Source organism: Bos indicus x Bos taurus, chromosome 29 (genome assembly GCF_003369695.1).
Source record: "Bos indicus x Bos taurus breed Angus x Brahman F1 hybrid chromosome 29, Bos_hybrid_MaternalHap_v2.0, whole genome shotgun sequence".
Taxonomy (NCBI): Eukaryota; Metazoa; Chordata; class Mammalia; order Artiodactyla; family Bovidae; genus Bos; species Bos indicus x Bos taurus.
In genome coordinates, this window is record NC_040104.1 from 26,077,585 (window position 1) to 26,103,999 (window position 26,415).

General features: G+C 47.9%; 1 protein-coding gene across 10 annotated transcripts in view; it reads left to right on the forward strand.

The window, feature by feature from the left end:
* Window positions 1–26,415, forward strand: part of NAV2 (neuron navigator 2) — a 796,404-nt gene that overhangs the window by 485,572 nt on the left and 284,417 nt on the right. For all 10 annotated transcript variants that reach the window (XM_027531913.1, XM_027531909.1, XM_027531911.1 and 7 more), the window contains one exon: window positions 22,505–22,622. In XM_027531913.1, coding sequence (XP_027387714.1) covers window positions 22,505–22,622 — 118 coding nt within the window. The remainder of the gene's footprint in view (window positions 1–22,504; window positions 22,623–26,415) is intronic.

A 26,415-nucleotide genomic window follows, 5' to 3' on the forward strand; every position in this document is an offset into this window, starting at 1 on the left:
CATTTATTTATTTATTCAGTCTTTTATTTCTCAGGCTTCGTTGGTGCCTCAGATGGTAAAGAATCTGCCTGCAATGTGAGAGACCTGAGTTCAATCCCTGGGTCTAGAAGATCCCCTGGAGAAGGGAATGGCTACCCACTCCAGTATTCTTGCCTGGAAAATTCCATGGACACATGCATGTGGACTCCTGGATATTTGTTTATTACTTTGTGTTTTAATCCAATGCTTCCTTACTCTTGTTGGTCAGTTGTTCCAGCATTGGCCATTAGGTGCTTTCATTTAGCTCCTGGGTCCTGGTGACAAACCCCATCCACGTGTTTTTGGTGTAGGGACATATCCTTCCTTTCTGGCACTATAATATACTCCAGGCCTATCTTGAATATTTTCTGTTGCATTCCAAGATAATCAGCCATTTCTCCAAGGAACTGTGGCTCCTTATATTGTAGGTATATGGTATGAAAAACCAGGATATGGACACTGTATGTGCTTGTTGCTATTGGGATATCTTTGGTTTTAGATCCTTTAGAAACAAGGAAATAAATGTGTGCCTACTAATCCATGTGTCTATAGATACTGTATCTAAGTTAAGATAAACATTAGTTTATAACAAGGAGAAGGTAATGGCAACCCACTCCAGTACTCTTGCCTGGAGAATCCCATGGACGGAGGAGCCTGGTAGGCTGCAGTCCATGGGGTCGTGAAGAGTCAGACACGAGTGAGCGACTTCACTTTCACGCATTGGAGAAGGAAATGGCAATCCATTCCTGTGTTCTTGCCTGGAGAATCCCAGGGATGGGGGAGCCTGGTGGGCTGCCATCTATGGGGTCACACAGAGTCGGACACGACTGAAGTGACTTAGCAGCAGCAGCAGCAGCAGCAGCAGCAATTTATAACAATATACTATTGACATATAGGTCAGTATGTAGTTGTATTTTTTAATTTAAATTAATTTATTTATTTTAATTGGGGGGTGATTACTTTATAATATTGTAGTGGTGTTTGGCATACATTGACATGAATCAGCCATGAGTGTACGTATGTTCCCCATCCTGAACCCCCCTCCCACCTCCCTCCCCATCCCATCCCTCTGGGTCATCCCAGTACACTGGCCCTGAGCACCCTGTCTCATGCATCATACCTGGGCTGGCGATCTGTTTCACATATGATAATATACATGTTTCAGTGCTATTCTCTCAGATCATCCCAACCTTGGCCTTCTCCCACAGAGTCCAAAAGACTGTTCTTTACATCTGTGTCTCTTTTGATGTCTTGCATATAGGGTCATTATTACCATCTTTCTAAATTCCATATATATGCATTAGTATACTATATTGGTGTTTTTCTTTCTAGCTTACTTCACTCTGTATAATAGGCTCCAGTTTCATCCACCTCATTAGAACTGATTGAAATGCATTCTTCTTAATGGCTGAGTAATATTCCATTGTGTATATGTAGCACAGTTTTCTTATCCATTTATCTGCCAATGGACATCTAAGTTGCTTCCATGTCCTGGCTATTGTAAACAGATGCAGTTGTATTGAAACTCTAAACCGTTATTTAGTTTATAAACTAAAAATAGTTTATAATTTATATAGAGCTTCCAATTCAAATCAATTACCACATGGATCATTTTAGCCTTCCTCCCTTGCTTATCTGAAACCTCCCACTCCAGCAGTGAGAAATCCCTGTGAAACTTATTAAACACCCTTGTGCCTCGGCCCCATGTCCTGAGATTGATTTAGATGCCTACCTGGGATCCAGGCATCTGTATTTTAATAAACTCTAGACAGGTCCGATTTTTCCATCATAGGCTCATGTGCCATGCACTCATCTTTATAGCATTTGCCACAAGTGCCCTCTGAATCTTTTTCTTTATTTTTAGTTGATATCTTTATTTGATTAATGCCTGTCACTCTCTCAAGACAAGAAGTTCCAATGTCTGTTTTGATCGTCATTCTATCCCCAGTAAGTGTGTGTGTGTGTGTGTGTGTGTGTATAATACATTATATATATATAAGTGATGTGTTAAGTCACTTCAGTCATGTCTGACTCTTTCCGACCCTATGGAGTGTAGCCTGACAGATTCCTCTGTCCTTGGGATTCTCCAGGCAAGAGTACTATAGTGGGTCTTTGATAAATATTTGTTGAATGAATGAGTAAAATTACATATAGCATGATTGAGGAGAAAAGTGATTTACTGAACTGTTCCTACATGCCAAATGCCTTTCTAGATGCTTTAGAAATATGGTTCAGTTTGGAGACTTGAACTGGGTCTGACTGAGTGGGAATCACGCCCTTTCTGTTGAGGAATCCCTACCATAGGAAGTGCCTGGTCTCCTGCTTTGCATGTCACTGGAGCTCCCATTGGCCTGCGTGCAGCTGTGTGGGTGGCCCAGGAGGAGGCCAGAGGGGGCGAAACGGCAGCACCCATTTAGAGCCTCAGTTCTCCATTAGGAAACCAACTCCTATTTGGTTTGGGGAGGGGGTGTTTTTTCCTGCCTTTTCATGTTTACAATGAAGGTGACATTGATTTACAAGTCAGTGGGCTGAAGCAGGGAAGGGAGACTTCCATGGATGGAAAAGATCAATTAAATGATTATCCCAGCTGCCACACACTAATGCCTTTCTTACTGAAATTTAGAATCCAGGAAGCAGAAGGCCGCCGCATTTAGCCTTTTACAGGAAATCTAATTGCCAACTTTGTGATGCCAAGGTTTATTAAATTGGGAAGAGTTGATATTAGCAGCTGGCATTTCAGGCATTACGGAAAGCTTCCCCCTGGCCACCTGGAATTCTAAATGACTTCCTCTATTTCTTTTTAAGTACTTTGGCTGAAGTTTTAGGAATTTAACACTTTTGTGATTCATATCTTTCTGTTATTTGGGGGCGGGCGGGGGGTGTTCCAGGGTGCTGGGGCTTAAAACTCATCAAGAAGTCAAAAATAGTGAATTCCTACTATGTGCTAGGCACTGGGCTGGTGGCTGGGGATTCCAGCCAGGGGCAAACCCACAGATTTCTGTCTTTTTAGAGTTCTCCACCTAGAATGCTCGTCCTCTAGATCCGTGGGTCCCAGACCGCAGTTGCATGAGAATCACCTGGAGAGCTTGTTCAAGTCCAGACCATTGGGGCCCAACCTCAGCGTCTCTGACTCAGGAGGCCTGGACTGGGCGCTGAGAAGCTGCATTTCTGACAGGTTCCCAGGTGATGCTGATACTGCTGGTCTGGGACAACTGCTGCCCTGAGACTTTGCAGGATCGCTGCCGTTTTGCGGTTAGGTCTTGATTTCAATGTCCGTTCCTTAGGGAGGCCATTCTTGAGTTCCCTGCCATAGCGTCACTCCATCTGTCACCATTCAGTCTCTGTTGCATTTTTTCTCTTTTTTTGGCTGTGCCTTGAGGCTTGCTGGATCTTAGTTCTCAGACCAGAGGTTGAACCCACGCCCCTGGCAGTGGAAGCACAAAGTCCTCCCCACTGGACTCTCAGGGAATTCTCATCTCTGTGTTTTCTTTATAGCATTCTTTATAGCATTGTTCTCTGATACTAACTTGCTGATTAGTTTATTGTCGAGTGTCTCTCCCAGTTCTTGTCCTCCGTAGAAAAAAGCCCCATAGAGTATTCTTACTGCTGCCTCCTCCCAACCTAGAGGGGATACTTGCTGCAGAGTATGTGCTCAGTGAGTACTTGAATGAATGAAGTAATCAATACAAGCATAGTGAGTCTTCGGAGAGAGGGGCATAGGACGCCATGGGAGTGTAATAGGTAGCCCTCAAGTGGGGAAAGACATTTCATTGCATCCTACACAGAGCAGTTTCTGCGCATGGCCTTAATATTTGCTTCAGACACCGCACACCAACATTTTGCTGCAAAGTTATAGGCTGTGGGGTCAGCTGGGAGACTGGTAGGCCACTCTAGATTTGCTTAATTTTTCCATAGCCTTTTTATGGTCCTGTCCCCACTGAAAACAGGTGATCTAAAGAGCAAGTCAGGATTGAGTCTAACAGGCAATTTGAGCACAGAAGGTTTGGTGAGCTCCCAGGTCTCAATTGCTAGACTTAACAGGAAGTGAGCCGTGCCTGAAAAACTTCTAGGGACCTTCCTCCTGAAGCCTCCGCTTATTGAAATCTGGAATCCAAGGGCCCTGCACATGCCCAGTAGCCTTTTCAAAACCTCTGCAAATTTGAATGAAGGCTCACACTTTTCCTTTGCAGGAGCAAGATCTCTGGGTAGAAACATGCAGATTTCTGTCCATCAGCCTTTTAGAAGAGATAGAAAGGCAGGCATGCTTGTGCCTTCTTTGACAAAAACAATGTCAGGAAGAAGAAAACACACCCGAGGGTACCACACAACTAATGGTTTAGAGAAAGGTTTTCAAAACCCCTCTGCAAAAGCTGAAGCATCAGGCTTCTTCCCTTGTGCCGCCCGGTTCAAGTGAAGTCTGTTCAACCCTCAGCCTTTGCCAGGCCTGAGTGAGAGGGGAGCGAGTCCCCAGGTTCGTGTGTCTGGGACAGCAAAAGGAACTGTGATCTCTTTTCCTCGAGTGTGTCATGAAAATAGAAACACAGTCTGATTACTTTGGAGGGCAAAGTGCATGCCATGGGGGAACTGGAGGCGGGGAAAATGGCCGCAGGATGGGGCTGAGGGCCAGCGGGCCGCCCAGAGCGTTGGGGTAACACAAGTGGCCACTATTCAGGAGGTGGCCTGTGTAAGAAAATCTGACCACAGCAGGAGCGTGACTTCAACTAAAATTAACCTTCGAGGCTTCACACGCCTCCGCAGTGCTTTGAACTAGACACCCTGGGCGGGCGCAGGCCCTGGACTGCAGGGACTGCGGGCTGTGGGTCGAGCCATGCCTATAAGCATCAACTTGTGGGTTCCTGCCCGGGGCCAGAGTCGGGAGTCCTGCGACCATTATAGAGTGGTAAGCCACCTGGAGGGCCACCGGCAGGGGCCCTGGGGGAGGTGATGAAGTCTGTCTGCATCTGGGCTTGTGTTTGGAGACAGCTCTAGTTTGTTTTTTGTGCCAGCTGGGACCAGGAGCGCTTTCATCTGCAGAAGGCTTCGCTGAGCTAGCTGTCACCTTGCTGTCGCCTTGTACTTCCTGTGTCCTCACAGGGTGAGGACCCAGTGGTGTATTTTTAGAGCAGATGGGAAGAATCTGTCTAGAAATTGTTGATGTCCTGAAAAAGATACAGTTGCCTAAACCAAAGGCAACAGCCCCGGGGTTGGGGTTGGCGGGGGCGGCGGGGGAAGGTCGAAGATGCTAACAGGTGTGGCAGGCCTAGGCCTGTGTTCTCACTTGTGGGTCTCAGCAGGTGCAAACCGGGAGTGAGACTGACCTCTGTTAAGTGGCTGAAGAGGTATAAGGGAGTACTCAGGGGCTTCCCTGTAGAAAGGATCCGTCTGGGAAGCGATCACTTGTTCTGTGAGAGTGGGAATGGCCCAGGCAGGGACACTGCTGACCTCTGCCAGCCCTGGTCGGGCAACCTGGACAGGCTGTTTCAGACCGGATGGCACTTGCCTTCTGTGACTTTCCACCGATCCTGGGGGCTCCGTTTGGGAGCTTGAACACAGCGAAAAGGCAAAATGTACTTCTTTTCCTTTCTGCCTCCTTCCCCCTTAGACCATTAATGTGACCTTCAGGCTGATGGCCACCCTGATGCTTGTGGCTGAGGGGTTCTCTGGGTGGATCAGACTGGTCACTTGGCTATGTTTCCTTTAGTCTGCAAACAATGGTGTAGTTTATTGTCTTCTCCCCCAACCCAGCTTTCTAGGCAACATTATGTTATAAGGTTTAGTAAGGGCTTATTTTCTGGGAGTGTGTTTTCCTTATTTGTCTCGTGATTACTGTGTGTACCTGACCTTGGAATGCCTGATTGTAAAATGTATAAGTCCGCAACATGTTTGCTTAGATCAGCAAGTAGTCTGTACCTTCCTGTACGTGCAAGGGTATGAATGAAGTTGGCATGAACGATGGAGGAAAAATCTCCCTGCATGAAGCTATCTTCTGATGCAACTTGGAGGCCATTTTCCGTATGACCTGTCTATGGAGCCTTCCAGGTATTTTTTAGCTCCTTCCGTGGCCTCCCTCCTCCAGGCGTGTTGGCTTATTAGAGGCCGGGCCCTGCTGGTACATGGACATGATTGTGTCTTTTGCTTTAGAGGTCTAACCACACCCAGGCCAAGCGTGATTGATGGGAGTGTCTTTGGGTTATTATTTTTATGGTGACTTTTCAGCTCCAGGACCTAGGCCTACTACCCCAGGGAAGAGATTTCTTTTGAGGTAGGATGTTAAAAATAGACATTTCGGTAGGAGGAAGTTGTGGTATGTGGTTCTGAGCATCAGTGAACACTTCTCACGTGTTGCATGGGGATTTCCATCTGCTGCTGAGTCTGACAGGACAGACACGGAATTCGAATCCCGATTTTCTTAGGAAGAGGATTCCCTCCCCTTCTGTCCTAGAACTTCCTGCCATCCCAGCCAGCCAACGACCTGGCCTGGTGTTTGTTCCTGCCGAGCTACATCCCCATGGTTGGGCTGAGTGAGAACACCTGGGCCGCTGTGCTGGTGCTCAGCTTTAATCGGCTCAGCTCTCCTGTTCCTCATCTGTCAAGTGGGGAGAAGCAATGTGGCAGTCTCCCCTTTTCCCCAGAATTGTGGGGTGGCTCAGGTTAGACTGTCTCTACAGAAGAGCTTTCTAAACTGTAAGCACCGCAGGTGGGAGGCAGTGGCTGAGCTGTAATTAGGACTTTATTCTTCTTCTTGAGACGAATCAATTGGGGCTTTCTTCTAGGACTTTGTAGAATAAATAGTATCTTTGTGCAAATCATTCTTTTGTGCTGTGGGCCAGGTTGGCCCCTTCTTTCCCGGGGGCCAGCTTGGTATCTGGTAGTCTTCCTAGTGAAAGCCTATTGTAGAAATACAAAACACAGAAACCCCAAGACTCCCCAGGCCTGAGAGCTCTGACATCTGGGCTGGAGAGGAGCCCAGGGCACAACGACCACTTCCACTGTGGCCAAGTCTCTTGGCCATGGAGTTGCTCAGAAAGGAAGGAGACTCCTACTAAACAGAGACTGAGCAGGGCAGCGTGTCCTGGGGCGGAGCAATGCCAGCCACTGCTGGGAACTGCCTGCCTCCAGAGATTTTTAAAGCCTTTGTCACACAACTTTCCCACAAGTGGCACTGTGCTGTCCTTGCCAGGCCTAGTGCCTCTCTGCCCAGTGGGATGCCGCTCTGATAGTTTTTGAGGATGCCAGACCTTCTAAGGTTCACCTGGGAGCCCCTGGACCTTCTTTGATAAGCATTGTCATCCCTCCTTGGGTACTTGTGTGCATGGGCTCAGAGGGGCTGCACATTTTTCTCATCAATTCTTAATATAAGTTCAGGAGACCTGGGTTCGATCCCTGGGTTGGGAAGATCCCCTGGAGGAGGGCATGGCAACCCACTCCAGTCTTCTTGCCTGGAGAATCTTCACGGACAGAGGAGCCTGGCAGACTACATTCCACAGGGTCGCAAAAAGTCGGACATGACTGAGCGACTAAGCGCACACACACAAGCACTTGGTACCACTGTCTCCGTTTTACTGATGAAGAAACTGAGCTTGCCTTTAAGTGACTTGCCTAGATTTGGGTACATTCAGAGGTGCAGCCAGGATTTGCTCTCAGATCTGGCCTCACCCTTGTAACCATGGCACATCATTTTTTCCTGGTCACTAACAAAATTCAAAAAATTCGTGGATGTTGTCTTTCTCCTGTGCCAACCATAAACCTGCTTGGAAGTGAGCAAGGAGCAAGGAGATGTGGTACCCCATTTATTTTCCAGGGCCGCTCAGCTGTTCCCCTGCCCCCTTTCTCTAGGTGGAACCAGAGGAGAACCCCATCACCTTCCTTTGTCCTCGTCTCCAATTGCAGCCCCTGATGCAAGAAAGGAGCCTGCCCCAACCTCCATGTATGGGGTCTTTTCTGGACCTGCTTTTCCCTGATGAATCAGTGTGTTTTGGCTCTTGAATCTCAAGAAACCTGACCTGGGGGAAATCCTTCAACTATCATCCTCAGGTTTCCTGGGTAAAGGAGCATCCTTAAATAATTACCAAGAATGCACACAGTTTGTCCTGGGGGTTGTGAATTTTAATGAACAATGTATTGTTTATATAAGCCGCTCACCTGCAGTGATCTGATTGGCCCTGAAAAATCTTTTTAACATTTAAAGAAAACCTCTCTCCTAAACTTGCCAGTGTGATTGCCTTTCCCTGTATCCATATCCTGACAGTAAAGTATTGATGACCCCATTGGGAATGTAAATGTTGGCTGGGAACAGTGACTCACTAGGCCATCCCTGGCAGAGTTGCGTACCTGGGACCTCAGAATGGTGGAATGGAGTGGAACACTAGTCAGGTGAGTTTTGATCGCCAGGGTCAGGCTGAGACAGGGCCAGGACCCAGTGCCTGGGCACCGGGAGCTTTGTGAGCTGAGCCAGTTGGGACACCTTGGTGGGTGGCGGAGTCCGTGTGAGGAGCAGGAAGGGGCGAGGCAGCTTGTGGACCATAAATATTTGGGAGACTAAAGCCAGAATCCAAGAGACTGTTGTGCAGGAGAGGATGAGGCAGCCAAGAGGGCCCGTCAGCCAGCATTCCTGGAGTGAGTGCCTGTCCACGAACACCCTGTTCCGTGCCGCACAGGGATACAGAGAGCTGGCCGTCCACCCACTTGGCCCTGTGGACAAAGCTCTTCACTCTTGAATATGAGTCACCTAATCGTGGCTCTCTCCTGTCCTGTCACCCACTGAGACGCAGGACTTGGCACCTCTAGGCCTTCCTAAGGATTCCACTTGCCCTAGAAAGCACTGGTAAGAATATAGATTTTTATTGAAGATTTCAAAGGATAGAGTTTATATCGTGTACAACTTTGTTAAATGCCCCCTTGATCTCGTTTCCAGGGCTTCTTCCCTCCTCCCACCCACGCAGCTTCTCTGCTTCCCAGTCTGTCCAGCTGCAAACCTCTTGTCTCTCTCCCCCTGAATTCTTTCTTTCTAATGCTAAGCTTTTTAGCACTCACCTAAATTTGCACACTCATACCCACTATTTTACGTAACAAAAAACCCTCCACCTTCTTGTGGGGTAAAGGGGAGAGGGAAAAATAACGAATATCCCCCCCTACCTGTGTATGCCTACTGGTGGTCAACAGTGGGCTCACAACTGAGAGAGAGCACTCGCTGCTTTCCAAGATCAGTCCTCCTACCGAGGCTGACTTCAGACTACCAAACAGCATCTCTGAATTGAGTTCGCAAGTTGTTGTTCAGTGGCTCAGTCGTGTCCGACTCTTTGCAGCACACCAGGCTCCTGGAGTTTGCTCAAACTCCTGTCCATTGAGTTGGTGATGCCATCCAATCCTGTCATCCTCTGTCGCTGCCTTCTCTTCTTGGTCTCAATATTTCCCAGCAAGAAATGTGCATAATACTATTTCCCTCATACAGATAGCAAGAGTACTGGAGTGGGTTGTAACAGGGATATAATAGATGTAAATCAGTTTAAACATAAACAGTAGTAAAATGTAGAAAGATGAATGGAAAGTGATGAGTTTTGACTCTGACCACCTTTAAAAATTTAATTGTAAGTTTATATAATTTAATTTTAAAGTATATATAATACTGTTTATGTACAGGTCAGAAAGCCTGAGTGAATCTGTGATGACATACAGCAGATCTGTGTTAGTCTTGCAGCGGTGGTGGAGGGATGGATGGATTACAAAGAGCTGCAAGGAAGTTCTTGGGGTTGGTGGAAATGTCTGTTATCTTGATTGTAGTGGTGGTTTCATGGGTCTGTATAGATCAGAATGCATCAAATTGTACAGTTTAGATATATGCAGGTCATTAGATGTAAACTAAATCTCAGTAAAATTAGAAAAAGAATTTTAAATTAAACAATTTTAGATGAGATATTTTCTTTTTTCAGGATGTTCCATTTTCTAAGTTCAGCTTTATCATACAAAAGAGTACATTTTTATTTGCTTCATGTATATTTTATTGTGATCTCATGGCTGATTTGACTGTATATTTTTAGGTCCATACAGGGCCATATATTTAAGTTTGGGGATAACATAAAAGGGGTTTAATTTAAATTATCCTAACTTTCTTCAACTATAACTTTAGAGTTAGATCACTGGAGGTTCTTCTGTCACTGAAATTCTGTCGTTGTGATTATGGATGAATTAACTGGTCTCTTGGGATTCAGAATCGCCTCATAAGACAGCACTGTATCGGGATCAGGAATATCTACTGATGGAGATCAGGAATGTCGCATCATTTCCTATTCATCCTTTCAGAGAATGTTTTGAATAAATTTCAGGCTAATTTGGTAATGCAAAGTTGGACAACCAGAAAACAGTGCGGCCCAAAGGTGAAAACTCAGTCTTTGGTATCTTATTTTTGATGCAACTGTAAATGGGAGTGTTTTCTTAAATTTCTCTTTCTGATAATTCCTTTATCACTAATGGCTGGTTAACAACCAACTCACAGATTTCCTGAAAGTTTAACCAATCAACTCTCCTGAGCTAGTGCAAGGCTGCTGGAGCATATTGTGTGTGGGGGTGTGTGTGTCTTTTTAAATAGCACTTTAATATCCAGAGAAGGCAATGGCACCCCACTCCAGTACTCTTGCCTGGAAAATCCCATGGACAGAGGAGCCTGGTAGGCTGCAGTCCATGGGGTCGCTAGGAGTCGGACACGACTGAGCGACTTCACTTTCCCTTTAATATCCATGGTCAAGTGGGTCCTGCTACTATGTTGCTGGAAGTTCTCCCAGGGAAGTGTCACTTACCAGTGCCCATTCGATACCTTGTGCTAAGACTGGTCTGAAAGATACATGAATCATCATCTTGACTTAAGGAGCTTTATGTTATAGGCAGTGAAGGGGAACAAATTCATTCATCCATCCCCTGTATTCATCTGCCTGTCCATCTGAACATTCACCAATCTACCCCTCTCTTTCTCTTCCATCCATCCACTCATTGACTCTGCAGTAAATCAGTAAGTACTTGTTTATTGAGCTCCTGTAGTGAGTCAGGCATTGTGCTAGAGTTTCAGAGGTGTGGAAAACTTGTTCTTTACCCTGGAGAAGACCCTGTTGGACATGTGAATGGTTATAGTAGCCATGATGAAGACATGTGCAGAGTGCTTTTGGAGCCAGAGAAGAGGGAACAAAGAATTTCCTGATGGGAGTGAGACAGTGAGTTGGGAATGGCTTTACAGGGATTGACACCTGACTGGGCTTGTAAGACACCAAATAAGCATTTGCCAGGTGGTGGGGAAGAGATGGCTCTGCTGGAGAGAGGATGGTGTGGGCAGAGGCACAGGGCTGGGAGCTTGTACACAGGTATATCCAATTGTAGGTGTATTAGGAGTTCAGAGGAGGGAGAGAAGCCTGGCAGTCAGGGCTGGTTTCCAGAAAAGAGAATCCTGCTAAACGGAGGGGTGTGGAAGGACACACCAGACCAGAAAACCCACAGGTGGGGACCGAAGGTTAACATGGCAGAGACCCCATGTGTGAGTGGCGTACCAGAGGGATCTGTGGGTGGGGGGCATGGAGACAAGGCAGGAGAGGAAGCTCACATTTAAATGTTCTACCTTTATTCCAGGCACTGTGCTAAGCCCTTTGCAAACATTTTCATTTAGTCCTCACAATAGTCCTTGTAGTAGATAATTATCCCATATTACAGATGTGGAAACTGAGGCTCAGAAAGTGGTTTGCTCAAGTCACAAAGCGTTGGCATACTGTGCAAATATGTGCGGTCCCTTAGATCTAACATTTCACTTTATGCACTCAGCAGTCCTGTGAAGAGGAAACTGAGACTCAGAGAGGTTAAGCAACCTGCCAGAAGTTACCTAGGACTCCAAGGTAACTGGGCCCAGTGGAGCCAAAATCCTGGGGAGCCTGTGCTTAGGGAGCTAAACTGAGGCATTCTGGCAGGACAGAGGGTGACAAGCAACAATGGTCGGCATCCCCTTACCTGCAGCCTGCAGGTAAGGGGAACTGTGCAGGCTTGGAGGACCGGAAGGAGGCTGAAGTTTAGAAGGTTGTTTCATGACCAGACTGGAGGGAGGTCTGTATTGTTACCCAGGGTGTCACCAGGTGGCCACCCTGCCAGCCTGCTCTCAAAAGCTCTTGAGTTTGGGAACGTTCACACTGCAAGAGTGTGCTCAGCAGCTCCCCCTACCGGCAGCCCCGTCTCTTCCTCCCCTCCTTGCCCTCCTGGAGGGGCCTGGTTCCCATCACAGCCAAAGGGGAAGCACTTGGAGAGAAAGTATCTCTTATCAGTCAGTAACTAATGAACACAGGAAGGGAGAGAAAATACTAGAGAAATTTCAAGTGGGCTCTGACATTTGACTTTCTTGGAGATGCTAGACATCCTGGTCAAAAGCTACTCAGATCTTCTAAGGTTGGAGTGGGTGAGAGGGAGTACAGCGGGGGGTTTATTTTGAAGCCTCTGGTGGTAGGTCTTCATCCTTATGTGGCCTTGTTTGACTTTCCAGGGAGGCCCTCGGGAGATCTGGGTGCACATTTGAGGTGAGAGATGATAGCCGTAGGACCAGGTGGCCTGGGTCAAATGGAGCGTCGCCTTTTATTAGCTGTGTGACCCTGTGTACGTTTCTTAACCTTTTAGAGCCTCTGTTTTCCGGCCTGTAAAATGGGGATGATTCATTTAGTCCACAGGTATTTGGTGAGTCCCTACTGTGTGCCAGGCACCATATTGGATGTTTTGGAAAAATTCAGTGAGCAAAATAAGAATTTCTGTTCTCCTGCAGCTGTCACTCTGGTGTGGGAAGACGTTGTAGATGACAGGTACGCAACGCCTGGCACTCAGCAGGTTCTCAACAGCAGCCCAGCTCCCCTTGTGCACAGGTGGTGGCCATCAGCTGGGAAATGAACAGGAAAGGACTGTGTGTCCTGTCGAGAGTGGTGCAGAGCTGCACTCATCCCAGAAGCACAGGGCACAAGCACGCCAGGGGCATCCCAGGCATCAAAGGTGACTCAGCCTAAGGTGTGGGGTGAGCAGGCACCTGTGTGCTCCTCCCCGAGATCTCGCCAGTGCCTCCCAACAAGTTCGCCAGCCTGGTGTATTTTTCTAGAGGCACAGTTTCAAAACCTCCAGAGTTGCTGTACACACCCACCTGTGACTGGTTGGTGTTCCCGCAAGACAATGCCACCATTGTGTGGCTGTGGGCCCTTCCCCCGCAGCCCTGGCTCACTTCAGGCTGGAGAAACTGGGCGAGTTTACTCCTGAACATTTCCCATCTGGATACAGCCCAGCGGTGGGAACCCCTGTTGTATTGGCCTTTTTATTTTTGTGATAGTGACACTGCTATGATGTTGGCTTTGTGCTTTGGTGACGTGGGAAAGTGTCAGCCCCCGTCTTGGGTCCATTAGGCGTGAGTGACAAGTGGCCAGCTCTGTTCCCAGGGGCAGGAGCCAGGGACACTGAGGTGGCTGCTGTGCAATGAGCCTTGCGCTCTCTGCCTGCTTTTCCCACGCAGCTGTGATGCTCTCCCTTTTGTGGCCGGCGGTTCCCACGTGGGTCTCTGAGGAGCTGTGTGGCCTCTTTAGGAGCCAGAGTCTCTGCTTTCGAAGGCTGCATTCTTGTGTGTGAAATTGGGAAAGTCATTTCCCCTCTCAGCCTCTGTTTTCTCATCTGTAAAATGGGAGAAATGATACCTGCCTCACAATGAGTTGGGAACTAAAGGAGTCGATTGTTGGGCAAGTGCTCACAGTGCATGGCATCGTCCTCATGGTAATACTAACTGGCACCACCATGCTGTGTGCCCTTGCTATGCGCTGGGCATTATTAGATGTCCTCTTTGCAGTCTTACAAGAACCTGAATAGCGAGTTGATCCATTTTACAGATGAGAAAATGAAGGCCCAGATGTATAGTTTAAGGAACTTGCCCGTGATAACTTGCAGGAAGTGGTTGAGGCATGTCTGAAACATAAGCAGTCTGACTCTAAAAGGCGCTCTCCTTTTATCAGCTCACTGTAGAATTTGGCTGATGGTAGGTAGCATCTTGTACAAGAGCGAGATCTAGCATAGGCAGCTGCTCTGGCAGAGTTTGCTCAATGCACTGTGGCATGCTTGTGGCTCTGAGCACCTTATGTTGACTTGACATCATTCAGGGGTAAAGCAGAAAGAAAGGTGTTGTGGAGGTGGGGGAGGGGAGTGGTGGAAATTCAAATTAGTGGCAAGCTCTGCCCTCCTCTACTTACCTGCTCTGTGTTGACATGTGTGTATCCCTTTGGAACAAGTGTATACCTGTGGACTGGTGTCAGGGTGCATCTGGTTATGCAGGCAAGTAGGTTAGAGATCTCTTTAAGAAAATTGAAGCTATCAAGGGAACATCTCAGGCAAGGATGGGCACGATAAAAGACAGAAACAGTAAGGACCTAAGAGAAGCAAAAAGATGAAGAAGCAGTAGCAAGAATACACAGAAGAACTATACAAGAAAGGTCATGAAGAGCCAGATAACTCAAGAGCCAGATAGACATCCTGGAGTGAGAAGTAAGTGAGCCTTAGGGAGCATGCATCACAACGAACAAAGCTAGTGGAGGTGACAGAATTCCAGAGGAGCTATTAAAAATCCTTAAAAAAATGGTGCTGTTAAAGTGTTGCACTTAGTATGTCAGCAAATTTGGAAAACTCAGCAGTGGCCAGAGGTTACTCCTGTTAGAAGCAGAGAGAACCAGCAGTGGGCGCCTTTGTCAGCCTGCTGCTGTCTTCTGGGTCCAGACAGGGATACATACTCCTTGGTATAAACAAGTTCTGTGAATCCGGTTCCAAAATGTATATTGAGCGTGGGGACTGGCAGTACCATTCGGCACATGCTTGGGTTGGAGATACAGACCCTGGTCACATCTTGGTGCTCTGGGAGCCCAGCTTACTAGCAGTCTCACTGTCTAGAAACCAGCTAAGAGCCAAGAGGCCTCCCCTTCTGACCCTCAGAGCATCAGAGGGGTACCACGAAAGCTTGCACACTTAGATGTATTCTCCTCAGTGGAAAAGTCCCATTAAGGCCCTGGCTTGAATGGTACTTCTTTTACTCTACACCCAATTTTAAAGGACTCTGGGGTCTTAAAGACAGTCCAGTAACTCTGCAGCCTTAAGGGCATCCTGGAATGCATCAAAATGCTATTCATAGTGATATCCATGGGTCCTCAAGGAAAACATGGAGTTGGATTAATTTAAAAAGCACGATTCATGATAATCTTAGGAAAGAGTCCCAGTGACATAGTTAAAAACGGTGGCTTTCAAAAGAGGAAGCTCTCAGCAATTTAGAATGACATATTCCCCTGAAACATACATTAATTTGAATATGAATGCATGCGTGCGTGCATGCTAAGTTGCTTCAGTCGTGTCTGACTCTTTGCAACCCCATGGACCATAGCCCATCAGGCTTCTCTCTCCATGGGATTCCCCAGGCAAGAATACTGGAGTGGGTAGCCATTCCCTTCTCCATTTGAACATGAGTAACCACTATTTATTCAGTGTTGGGCTCCAGACGCTGTGTTAACCACTGACATACATGCTCTCATTGTGTCTATGAGGCATACCTGCATATCACCACCACGTTAATGAGGGCCCCCCTGACTCACCATGGGCCACCGGGCTGGATGGCAAAGATATGGATGGAAGAGTCATTGCCCTCCAGGGTGAGTATGTAGTAAGAATCAAAGTCACCAAGCAAAACCGGATTCTTCCTTTGAGAAAACAGCAGCCCCAGTGTTTGGGCTCAGCCTCTGCTGTCCTCTATGGCCTTGAGCAAAAGATTGGCTGCTCTGGGCTCCCTGTCTTTTTCCAGTGTATAGGGCTGGGGCATCATTCGCCTGTTTGAATGTTTATTTCAAGGCAGTGATTTTAATCAAGGCAGGGTCTACCTTATGAGAGGATATCTTAGACTGTGATGGGGAGAGCGGGAACATGGGAAAAAGCCACCAGCTAATAACTTCAGGCCCCTCACTTCACACCAGGCGGTTGGAATGATCTGTGGACATGTGACCACACCTGTGGGGTAGGACCAGGCTTCTTGCTAGCTGCTAGGGATGCAGAAGGGACTGTGGTAACTAGCTTTGCCCTTAGTAACAAATGGTGTATTTTGATTTTCTTAAAACTGTGACTGATTGAATAATCACTCTTTGTGTATTCAGGTGCTGGGTGGACACTGTACGATTGTTGCCATGTCATTTTTGTGCTTCGGGACAATCAAAACTAAGCCATTTTAACCACACACTGCACAGTCATGAAAGCGATATGATGTTGAAGTCTACAGTGAGACCTTGAATGGAGTCCAGACAATAGGTTCTCTTTACAACTGATTGGCTGGAAACCACCTCAGATGCTATTAATAAATGACTAGTGTATCTTGAATCTCCACTCTGGCATTTCCTGCTGAGAGATTCATTTGCACCCTTTTCCTCCTGTAACTGCTGTGCTAATTCTATCTTCTGCCTTTTGGATCCATCAGGCAGCCCAACATGTTGGTCTGGACTTAAGAGTTGTTAGGGTAACGACTTTAAGTGCAGTTATTGTATAGAATTTGGGGAGGTTTCTTCCTTCCAGTGCTAGCCATCCCCCCTTCACTGGAGAGCTAATTGCAGTAGAAACTTGGCACCTTCCCCATTGGTTTAACAACAGTGCAATTTTTATCAGTTTTCTTGTTACAACTAATAATCGGGTTCTTTACCTCACTTGATCTGTCAAGACTTTCCTTCTTTGATTTCAGCCTGTTTGATATGAAATGAGGTGGAGCTGTAAGCAAACAAACGACACGCTGCTTGAAATCCTGTCAAGGCTCATAAAGTGAATCAAAACGAATTCGTTCTCAGCTGTCATTGTCTTTCTTCCCCTTTTTTCTTTTTGAGCTTTGACAGAACTCCTTTCCCTCACCAAGTGCTTCTGGAGCACTGACGAAGTCTCCCGCCAGAGCCTGTGGGGAGAGTGGTGAACTCAGTGAGACGAGTCAGAGTGGGAAAGACTCCTGCAGATACTAGTGGGAGACAATTCTAGAGCCTGTTCCTCTAGAATTTTTACTCTGGAATGATGTGATAATTTGGAGTTGGATGTGGTGATGATGGTTTTACTCTTTCCCAAAACTGTGTGGTTCTTTGCCTTGCGCATTTCTACTGAAAGGTCACCCATCAAGGATCGGTGGGCTCCAGGGAGCCCACCTGGAGCAGCAGCAGTTCTAAGTCTCTAGAACCCTGGGGAAGGAGAGGTTCTGGAGAAGTTGATTCTGGATGCCTGAGGCTCAGAGAGGATGCCCTGCGTGCTATCGCCCTTGCTTAAGATCTTTTAAACACACTGTGTTCCATTTTCTGTTGAGTTTCTGAACCTGATGAAGTCCTTAATGACTAAGGATGTGGTGAGCTTATTTTTCAAAGGTACTTCTAGGAAGAATGGTAGTTATTGCATGGGCTACTGAAACAGTAATTGAGGGGGAGGGCCCTGAGCTGTGTCAGTGCTTAGCATGACCCATAAAAACTGTATTTCTTAAAATGAATCTAGGCATTTTCCTGTGACTCATTTCTTCAGAAAGTTGAGAGCTAGGGAGAGGAAACTCCAGATAAATTAATGATTCTTGTTTGGGTCCTGATTAGTGAGCTTGCACTATGGAGTGATTTATTTTCTCTATTCCTTCCTCTTTTCAATCAGTAAAGAGACTTGAGATCCTGGTTTGAGTATTTGCTGAGAGCTCACGTTAAGTCACCAGTGTAATCAGTTTCTCAAGGATCTGCCTTTTTGCTCTCTTCTCAGCTCAACTCCACAACCACTTACCAAGCCCCTCCTGTGCCCCCTTCTTGAGAGGCACGTCTGGGCCCAGTGACGGACAGGACACCATCTTTGCCCCCAGTCTGCGAGTGGGGGTGAGGTGATGGTGCCAGTGTACAGGTTCCCTGCTTTGTATGCAGCTTGGGATGCAATTGGGAAATCAATAGTGAACTTCATGGAGGACCAGCATAGGAATGGAGTTCTGCTGCGTGGTCCCGGCGGAGGCCCTCAGGTGGGTGGGGTGGCAGGAGTTCAGAGGTGGGGGAAGTGTGAGGTCCAGTTTTCCTGGGGTAATAATAATTGTAATTATTCCTGAGCACTTGCTCAATGTAGGCACATTACACCATTCAGTCCCTATGACACAGACTGGCTACTTCTTTCTGTAAAGAACCGGACAGTAAATATTTGAGGATTTGTGGGCCAGAAGTCTGTATCACAATTATTCAGCTGTGCCATTGTGGTGTGTAAGCAGCTACAGATGGCAGATGGATGTGGCTGGGTTCCCACAGAGTTTTGTTTACAGAAGCAGGTGGCCCATTGGGTTTGGCCTGTGTACAGTTGGCCAGTCCCTGCCTTATTGTGTATTTGGTATGATCCCCATTTTATGGAGGATAAAACTGAGGTACAGAGAGGTGGACAGAAATTCACTTGCCAAGGGCCAGCTTGGCTTGGTCAGTGCCCAAGCCCATGCTCTTAACTTTCACACACACCACCTGCCCTGCAAGGTTGGACACTGGCTGGGGAAGAGTGGGTGGATGCGAAGACTGCCTTGAGCAAGTGTGAAAAGTCTACCTTTAGCTCAGTGGGGAGCCGTTGATGATTTTTGGAGCAGGTGACAGGATTAGAGGTGTGCTGTTGGAACATGCAGTGGTGTGTAGGTGGATTCACCACCTACAGGAGTTCACCTACAGGAGAAGAAGAGCTCTTGTTTTAAACAGCTTTGAGTAGAGACGGTCACTTCTCTAGCAGAGCCATTGCTGGCCACTGTAGAATTAAGTTCTCCCTGGTATACCAGATACCTGCGTGGCCTCCCCAGGACTCCACACTGTGTGTGTGTAGGTACCCCTGGACTTGCTGAGAGAAGCTTGCTTAACCTTGGTTTCCTGCTGATCTGTGCACACACATGGAGGGCTGGCTTTAGAGAGAGTATGTCTGTTTTAAAATACCCTTAATCACCTAAGAAGGGAATAAGCAGAGGTACCTGAGTTGCTTCCCACTCAGCGGGGTTCTTGCCTATGGCCTGTTCTCACCTCAGCTGGCGGTTGTGGGGCAGATGGCTTTAAGCTTTGGGATATTCTCTTGGTCTCTGGCTGCCCACTCCAGTATTCTTGCCTGGAGAATTCCAGGGACAGAGGAGCCTGGTGGGCTGCCGTCTGTTGGGTCGCACAGAGTCGGACACAACTGAAGCGACTTACCAGCAGCAGCTTGGTCCCTCAGACCCTCAGCTGGTAGGATCCCTCCAGGGCCTGAGACATCCCGGGGGGTATATCTCCTACTTAAGGATGGATGCCTCACTGTCCGTACCAGCCTGGCCGGTTTCTGGCCTGCTTGTCTTTTCCATCTACCCTGGTTTGTGATTGCAGAGAGAGTGCTCCAGACTCTTGAAATTGTACCTTGTGATGGAAGAGAAGGGGAGTGAGTCCTTGACTCATTTGTGTCCTGGAGGTTCAGGGTAGAGGCTGTGGCTGGTTTTGTCCTGGCCCATTTTATAATGCTGGGAGTCACCTTTCTCGTTATTCCTTTTATTTACTGGACACTTAGCATGTCTCTGGAGAAGGCAATGGCACCCCACTCCAGTACTCTTGACTAGAAAATCCCATGGACGGAGGAGCCTGGTAGGCTGCAGTCCATGGGGTCGCGAAGAGTCGGACACGACTGAGCGACTTCACTTTCACTTTTCACTTTCATGCATTGGAGAAGGAAATGGCAACCCACTCCAGTGTTCTTGCCTGGAGAATCCCAGGGACGGGGGAGCCTGGTGGGCTGCCGTCTATGGGTCACACGGTGTCAGACACGACTGAAGTGACTTAGCAGCAGCAGCAGTAGCATGTCTCGGATTCTGTGTTCTTTATGTATATGGACTTGTTTCACCCTCATAATCACCTGATGATGTGTAGGTGTTATTATTTCCCTCGTGAGCACACCCAGGCCAAAGGTCACAGATGTACTAGGCAGCCTGGCAGCTAATGTTTAAAGCTGTCTGCTCATGCCTCCTCATGACCACCCACTGCCTCTGCTTCCCGAGCCCCACGTGGGTGAGGACAGGGGCTTCCAGGTGGCACTTCACTGAATTCTAAACAACTACCTTCTGAAGTAGGCCTGGCTGTACCCATTAGCTGGATAAACTGAGGCCCAGGAAAGTCAAGTGACTTGGCTAAGAAAAGTCACGTGACAGCAAGGGATCGACTTGGAGCTTTTATCTATATGTAAACAGTTATTTCAGCGTGAACATAACTGAATAGAGGAATGAGTCTCGTCAGTAGGAGGGTGTCACGGAGGGGCTGAGTGATTTGAATAATTTATACTCATATTCAGAGAAGTAGTGTTGAGCGCATCTAAAGGATTCTAGAGCCAGTCAGCCAGGGTTCAAATCCTGGGCTTTGCCCCTTCCCGGTGACCTTGGATTAGTTCCTTTACCTCCCTGCACTTCAGGTTTCTCTTCTGAAGCATAGACGCAGGAGTGGCATCTACCACACAGAATGAGGATGCAGTGAGTTAATATGTGTTAAGTATTTGTACTAGTGTGGGGCATGTATTAGGCTCCGTGTTAGTTGTTACTCAGCTCCTACTCTGTGTAAGCCACTATTTTTAAAAAATATATTGTATCAGTCCTCATAAGAACTGACAAGTACACAGTATCGATCCCATATTGCAGATAGGAAAACCTCGGCTCAGAGAGTTAAAGTGCTCAGCTAAGGTCACACACCCATTCCTCCACACCTGCCCATCGGGAAGTTCTAACGTGCCTCTTGCTATTGTAGGTCCTTGGGCTACATCATTGAACAAAACAACCCCAAACCCCAACCCTGGGGAGCCTCTAGAGTTGGGACTTGAACCCTGGTCTTTCTCTTTCCTTTTTAATGTTTTTCCCCTTCCCTCTCTCCCTCTTAACAATTTCATCCAGGGATCATTGACCTTTCAGACTGGCCATTGTAGTGATCAAGATGGCACTCCACTTCCTTAGATATTTCTCAGTGTTTGTGAAATTGAAAAATGATCTTGCTGTATTAAATTTTTGATCTGACAACTTGGGAGTCTTGAGGGAAGAAAGTAATGGACAGGAGTTTTCTGTTCCCAGCACTTGATGAAGTAGAAAGGGCACGTCCGCCTTGTCCACCCTTGAGAAGAGGCCTTCACTGTCCCAGTTGGAGTAGTCAGAGGCGCCCCTCCCTGGAAGGGTCCTGCTTTGCAAGTCCAGGCACTGGCCCTTGAACCCACATTTTGGGAGTTTTGAAGGGCAGCACCCCACTGTATGAGACTCCTCTGATGAGCAGAGTGTTGGGAAGAGCAGGATGGAGGGGGCAGGGCTGGGGCAGGGGTAGGGCTTCCACTGCTCTGTGAGTCCCTCGAGATCTCAGAGCAGGCCGGCTGATGGAGGTGCAATGATGGGCTGCATCATTGCAGTGGAAACCTCCAATGGGTTAGTGCATGAACTGCAGCCGCTGACATGGCCCAGCTGAGAGAGGGGACACTTCTCTTAATGAGCAGCCATATGTTCATTTCCCTCCTGGGGGAAAAGAAGAAAAGGTTCTGATAAACACCTTGATGTTCCCCCAACAAATTCACAAGTCCTCATAGGAAACTTAGCACGCAGACCTGATGAGGAGCTTTTCAGTTTTGTTTTCAGCTTGTGTCACCGTGGGAGAAAGTTTTCAGGCGAGAGTCCTCCTGGTTTGTCGGCCTGTTGGAAGAAAACACTCTTTGTGCCCGTGGCTCTGTGACTGGGAGGGGCGGGTCTGTGTGTCCCGCAGAAGGGTCTGCTTTCCTGATCCCGTGGCCGCCCAGCCTCTGCCTTGCGGGTTGTGCTCACCAATGCTGTGTTTAAGTGTGTTGGAATTTGCTGGGGGATTTTTGTTGTTGTTGCCGTTCACAGAATCCCAACAGTGAACATGATGCCGGGCTTTTAAATTAAGCTGATTAGATCTGAGATGATTGTGAGGCCATTAATAACTCCACTCACACAAGAGTAATTGAAGGGTGCTGTGTTTTGGTACTTGGCTCCCTTACAAGGGACCCAGGCTCCTGAGAACTCCTTTCCCTGAAATGGCCCATGAAAAGATTGCCCGTTGGGTGGTAACCTCCCCATACGTTTTCTCAATAAAGAGAAAAAGATGCGAAGGGGCCGGGTCGGGCGGTGGGGTGGGGGAGACCGCGCCTGCATTTAGAGCCTCAGCCTCTCAGAGCCGTCTGGTGCCGACTGTTTAGTTCCGTGTCCCCTGTCCCATTCAGACCTCTGCGTGTTTTGAGGCTTTCTTTAGCTTTCTCCTGAGCCTTTGACGGCAGATCTCTCAATAGGTGAAAGCCCGGCTCTGGCCAGCTGAATGCCCCACGGGCACAATGCACTGCATGTTAATGGCGAGGGCTGGCCCCAGACAGCTCGCTGGCGGGACAGTGGCTCCTGTGCTGGCCCCGCAGCTGCTGGGAACGCTGAGATGGGATCTGACGGGGTTCCTAAAGTTGCCCGTGTGCTTTCTTGCAGATCTACACGGACTGGGCCAATCACTATCTAGCCAAATCAGGCCACAAGCGTCTCATTAAGGATCTCCAGCAAGATGTGACGGACGGTGTCCTCCTAGCCCAGATTATCCAGGTTGTAGGTAAGAGCAGATTTGACCTCAGGGGGGTGGGGTTGAGGGGGGTGGGTGGATGAGTTACCGTGGAGACCAGTCCAACAGGGGTCGAGTCTGGCAAGTGGGGATGGAACCCTGACATCATCTGAAAAGGCAGTGTTTGTGTCCCGCGTGTTGACGGTTTATTTGACTCTGTTTTGTGCCGGAGGAGGCTGGGCACCAGCTCATTTTTGCCTGATAAGATCACCTACAGAGCAATCTCATCTTGATTTCTCCAGGAAGAGACTGGCCATGGCTGGGGGGAAATGCTTGTGGTTTATAGAGGGGCTGTCTGTCCCCCTTCTTCCCTCCTATCATCCTTCTGGCTCTCTTATTGCCCCCTCGATGATGTGCTTTTTTGTGGATTATTCTGGAAATATTTCCAAAAAAAGAAAAGGCAACATGAGGCTGCTTCTTCCTTGTGAACTTTAATTGGGTCTCAGAAATCAAAGGCTCAGTCTCTGCAGAGGGCTGGTTCTGGTTTTAATACTGGGGGAAGGGAACTGGAGCAGCGGGATTTTTAATGCCTTGGCCGTGTGCTGCAGGAGAAGAGGAGTTATTCTGGGCAGGCACGTGGGTGGAGGCTGTGCACAGCTTTGCCTTGGTTCTTCAGGGAAGCACCCCAGTGGTCCTGCCTGAGAACTCAGAGCAGACCGTGGAGGCGGGAGGTCAATTAGATGGCATTAGGCTGATTGTTGTCGCTGGCAGCCTCGGCAGCCAACTCATGCCAAGGGAGAAGAAAGAAAAAAAAAAGAAGCCCCAGCCCCTCGGGCGTGTTGTTATGGAAAAGTTGCTTATCCTTCAAGTATGAGAGGCAGCCGTGTGTAGCTGTAGCTCTGCTCACGTCTGTGGAGATCGTACCTAAAAATACAGGCAAGTAGGCCTAAGGTGAAACTTTCAGAGTGCCGTTTAGAGAGAAAGATGCTTCCTCACTGTCCTAAGATTGAAGACCAACTTCCATTGGTCCTTCTTTTTCTTTCCTTTCTCTCTCCTTCCCTGTATTAGTTTGCTGTTGCTATATAACAGATTGCCACAAACTTAATGACGTAAAAGAACGTCTGTTCACTACCTCACAATTTCTGTGCATCAGAGGTACACACACGGCTTAGCTGGGTGACTCTGCAAGGCCAGAGTCAAGGTGCTGGCCAGGGTAAGTTTTCATCTGGAGTTGACTGGGTAGGAGGGTCAAGCTTGCTCAGATTGTTGAGGCCACTCCCATCTCCTAGAAGACCCTCTCAGTTCTTTGAGACATGGGTCTCTGAACATGGACTCTGCTACCTGTTTCCCCATCTTTAAAATGGACACATGGAATCCCCCTGTGGTCCAGTGGTTAGGACTCTGTGATTCCACTGCAGGGAGCAGGACTGCAATCCCTGATTGGGGAACTAAGATCCCGCATATTATGTGGTGCGGCCAAAGGGGAAAAAATGATTTTTAAAAAGCAATTAAAACAAGTGAAATAAAATAGGCACAGCCATGCCTGCTTTTGGGCTTCGCTGATAGCTCAGTTGGTAAAGAATCTGCTTGCCATTCAGGAGATCCCAGTTCGATTCCTGGGTTGGGAAGATCCCCTGGAGAAGGGAAAGGCTACCCACTCCCATATTCTGGCCTGGAGAATTCTGTGGACTGTATAGTCCATGAGGTCGCAAAGAGTCGGAAGTGACTGAGTGACTTTCACTTTCATACCTGCTTTGTCTGATCTTGTGGCAATCTTGTGAAGTGTAAAGTAGACATCAGACGTGAAACGTGCTTGGATACTGTGAAGTGTTTCTGGATAGGACTTGGTAGCCACTGCCTCGAAAGGTATGTGTAGAAAGATGAAGAGGCCTTGGAATCAATGTCAGGGTGTGTCATGATAGACCAGTTATGTGTGTCAGGGCCCAGAGTTGGTGAATGTGTATGGCGAACTTACTAAGCGTAGTGCTGTGGAAATATAAGCTATGGAGATGTAAGCTGCTGCTGCTGCTAAGTCACTTAAGTCGTGTCCAACTCTGTGCAACCCCATAGACGGCAGCCCACCAGGCTCCTCCGTCCCTGGGATTTTCCAAGCAAGATCACTGGAGTGGGTTGCCATTTCCTTCTCAAGGGGATCTTCCTGACCCAGGGATTGAACCCAGGCCTTCTCCATGGAAATGTAAGCTAGCACAGTTTTTATCATTGCTCAGGAGGATGCTTCCCTGAATCTATTCTGATGAGATGAATCCCCAAGACAATGACCTCTCTGAGCCTGAGCTACTAGACTGTGATTTCAAAGGCTCAAGTTAATACCACCAATTCCCAGAATTGGAGTCCTAGAGACTCCATCTTGTGCTGAACAGAAGTCCAGTGGTTACAGTTGCTCTTTGGCTGGAGACCTCCTCCTACTGATTCTTGAAAAGTCAGTTTCCCTCTGATCCCCTACCTAGCTCTCTCCCAGGCAGAGCTGGAGGGGACCCTCCTTTGTCATCCCACTGACTGCTGTATTGGGCCTGGCTCTCCATAGGTCTGGCTCTGAGTCATCTTCCTTCCTGGGTTCACAGCACTGAACATGGTGTCTGGTGTGCAGTGATGTTCACAAGAAGCTGAGCTGATTAGTTTAGGGATGAGAGTGTCGCTCACTGCAGCCATGGCTTCCCTAAGCCTGCGTTGGCTTGTTTCCCACAGGCGGCCTGGATGTTTCCCCTTCTCAGTGTGTAGTGTTCTCCTGAGTATTCCTCTCACCTCTTTGTCACCCTCCTCCTTTCCAGGATGGGCTGCAACTCTAAGGTTTGGAAGTGAGTGAGTGAGTGAAGTTGCTCAGTCGTGTCCGACTCTTTACGACCCCATGGACTGTAGCCTACCAGGCTCCTCCCGCCATGGGATTCTCCAGACAAGAGTTCTGGAGTGGATTGCCATTTCCTTCTCCAGGGGATCTTCCCGACCCAGGGATCGAACCCAGGTCTCCCGCATTCCAGGCAGATGCTTTAACCTCTGAGCTTTTAAAAGCCTCAACCTGATGTATGAATTGCTTCTAGGAAAAGTAGTCAGCAGACTCTATTAAATGCTTCCTAGGATGGGCAACTAACTACCTCCACAGCTAGTTCTAATGATGGAGAGTTAGAGTCTTTTAAAAGCTCTTCTTTCATTAAGTCAAAATCTGCCCCCTCCATGGTAGTATCTCCCTGCAAGTGCTGGTTCTACACTCCAGGGCTACAAAGAGCAATCTGATTTGAGACAACTAGAGCATCAGTATAACTGAGGGCCATTGTGGATTAGAGTTGGACTGTGAAGAAGGCTGAGCGCCGAAAAATTGATGCTTTTGAACTGTGGTGTTGGAGAAGACTCTTGAGAGTCCCTTGGACTGCAAGGAAATCCAACCAGTCCATTCTGAGGGAGATCAGCCCTGGGATTTCTTTGGAAGGAATGATGCTAAAGCTGAAACTCCAGTACTTTGGCCACCTCATGGGAAGAGATGACTCATTGGAAAAGACTTTGATGCTGGGAGGGATTGGGGGCAGGAGGAGAAGGGGATGACAGAGGATGAGATGGCTGGATGGCATCACTGACTCGATGGACATGAGTCTGAGTGAACTCCGGGAGTTGGTGATGGACAGGGAGGCCTGGTGTGCTGAGATTCATGGGGTCGCAAAGAGTCGGACACGACTGAGCGACTGATCTGATCTGATTGTGGATTATACCCATGGAATAAAATAGGAGTGTACAAATCTATATGCTGCTAGATAAATAAACAGATGATATATCAATGGAAGAGAAGAGAGGCCTCAACAGGAGAATGCTGGCTGATGAAAGGAGAAGGAGTTGC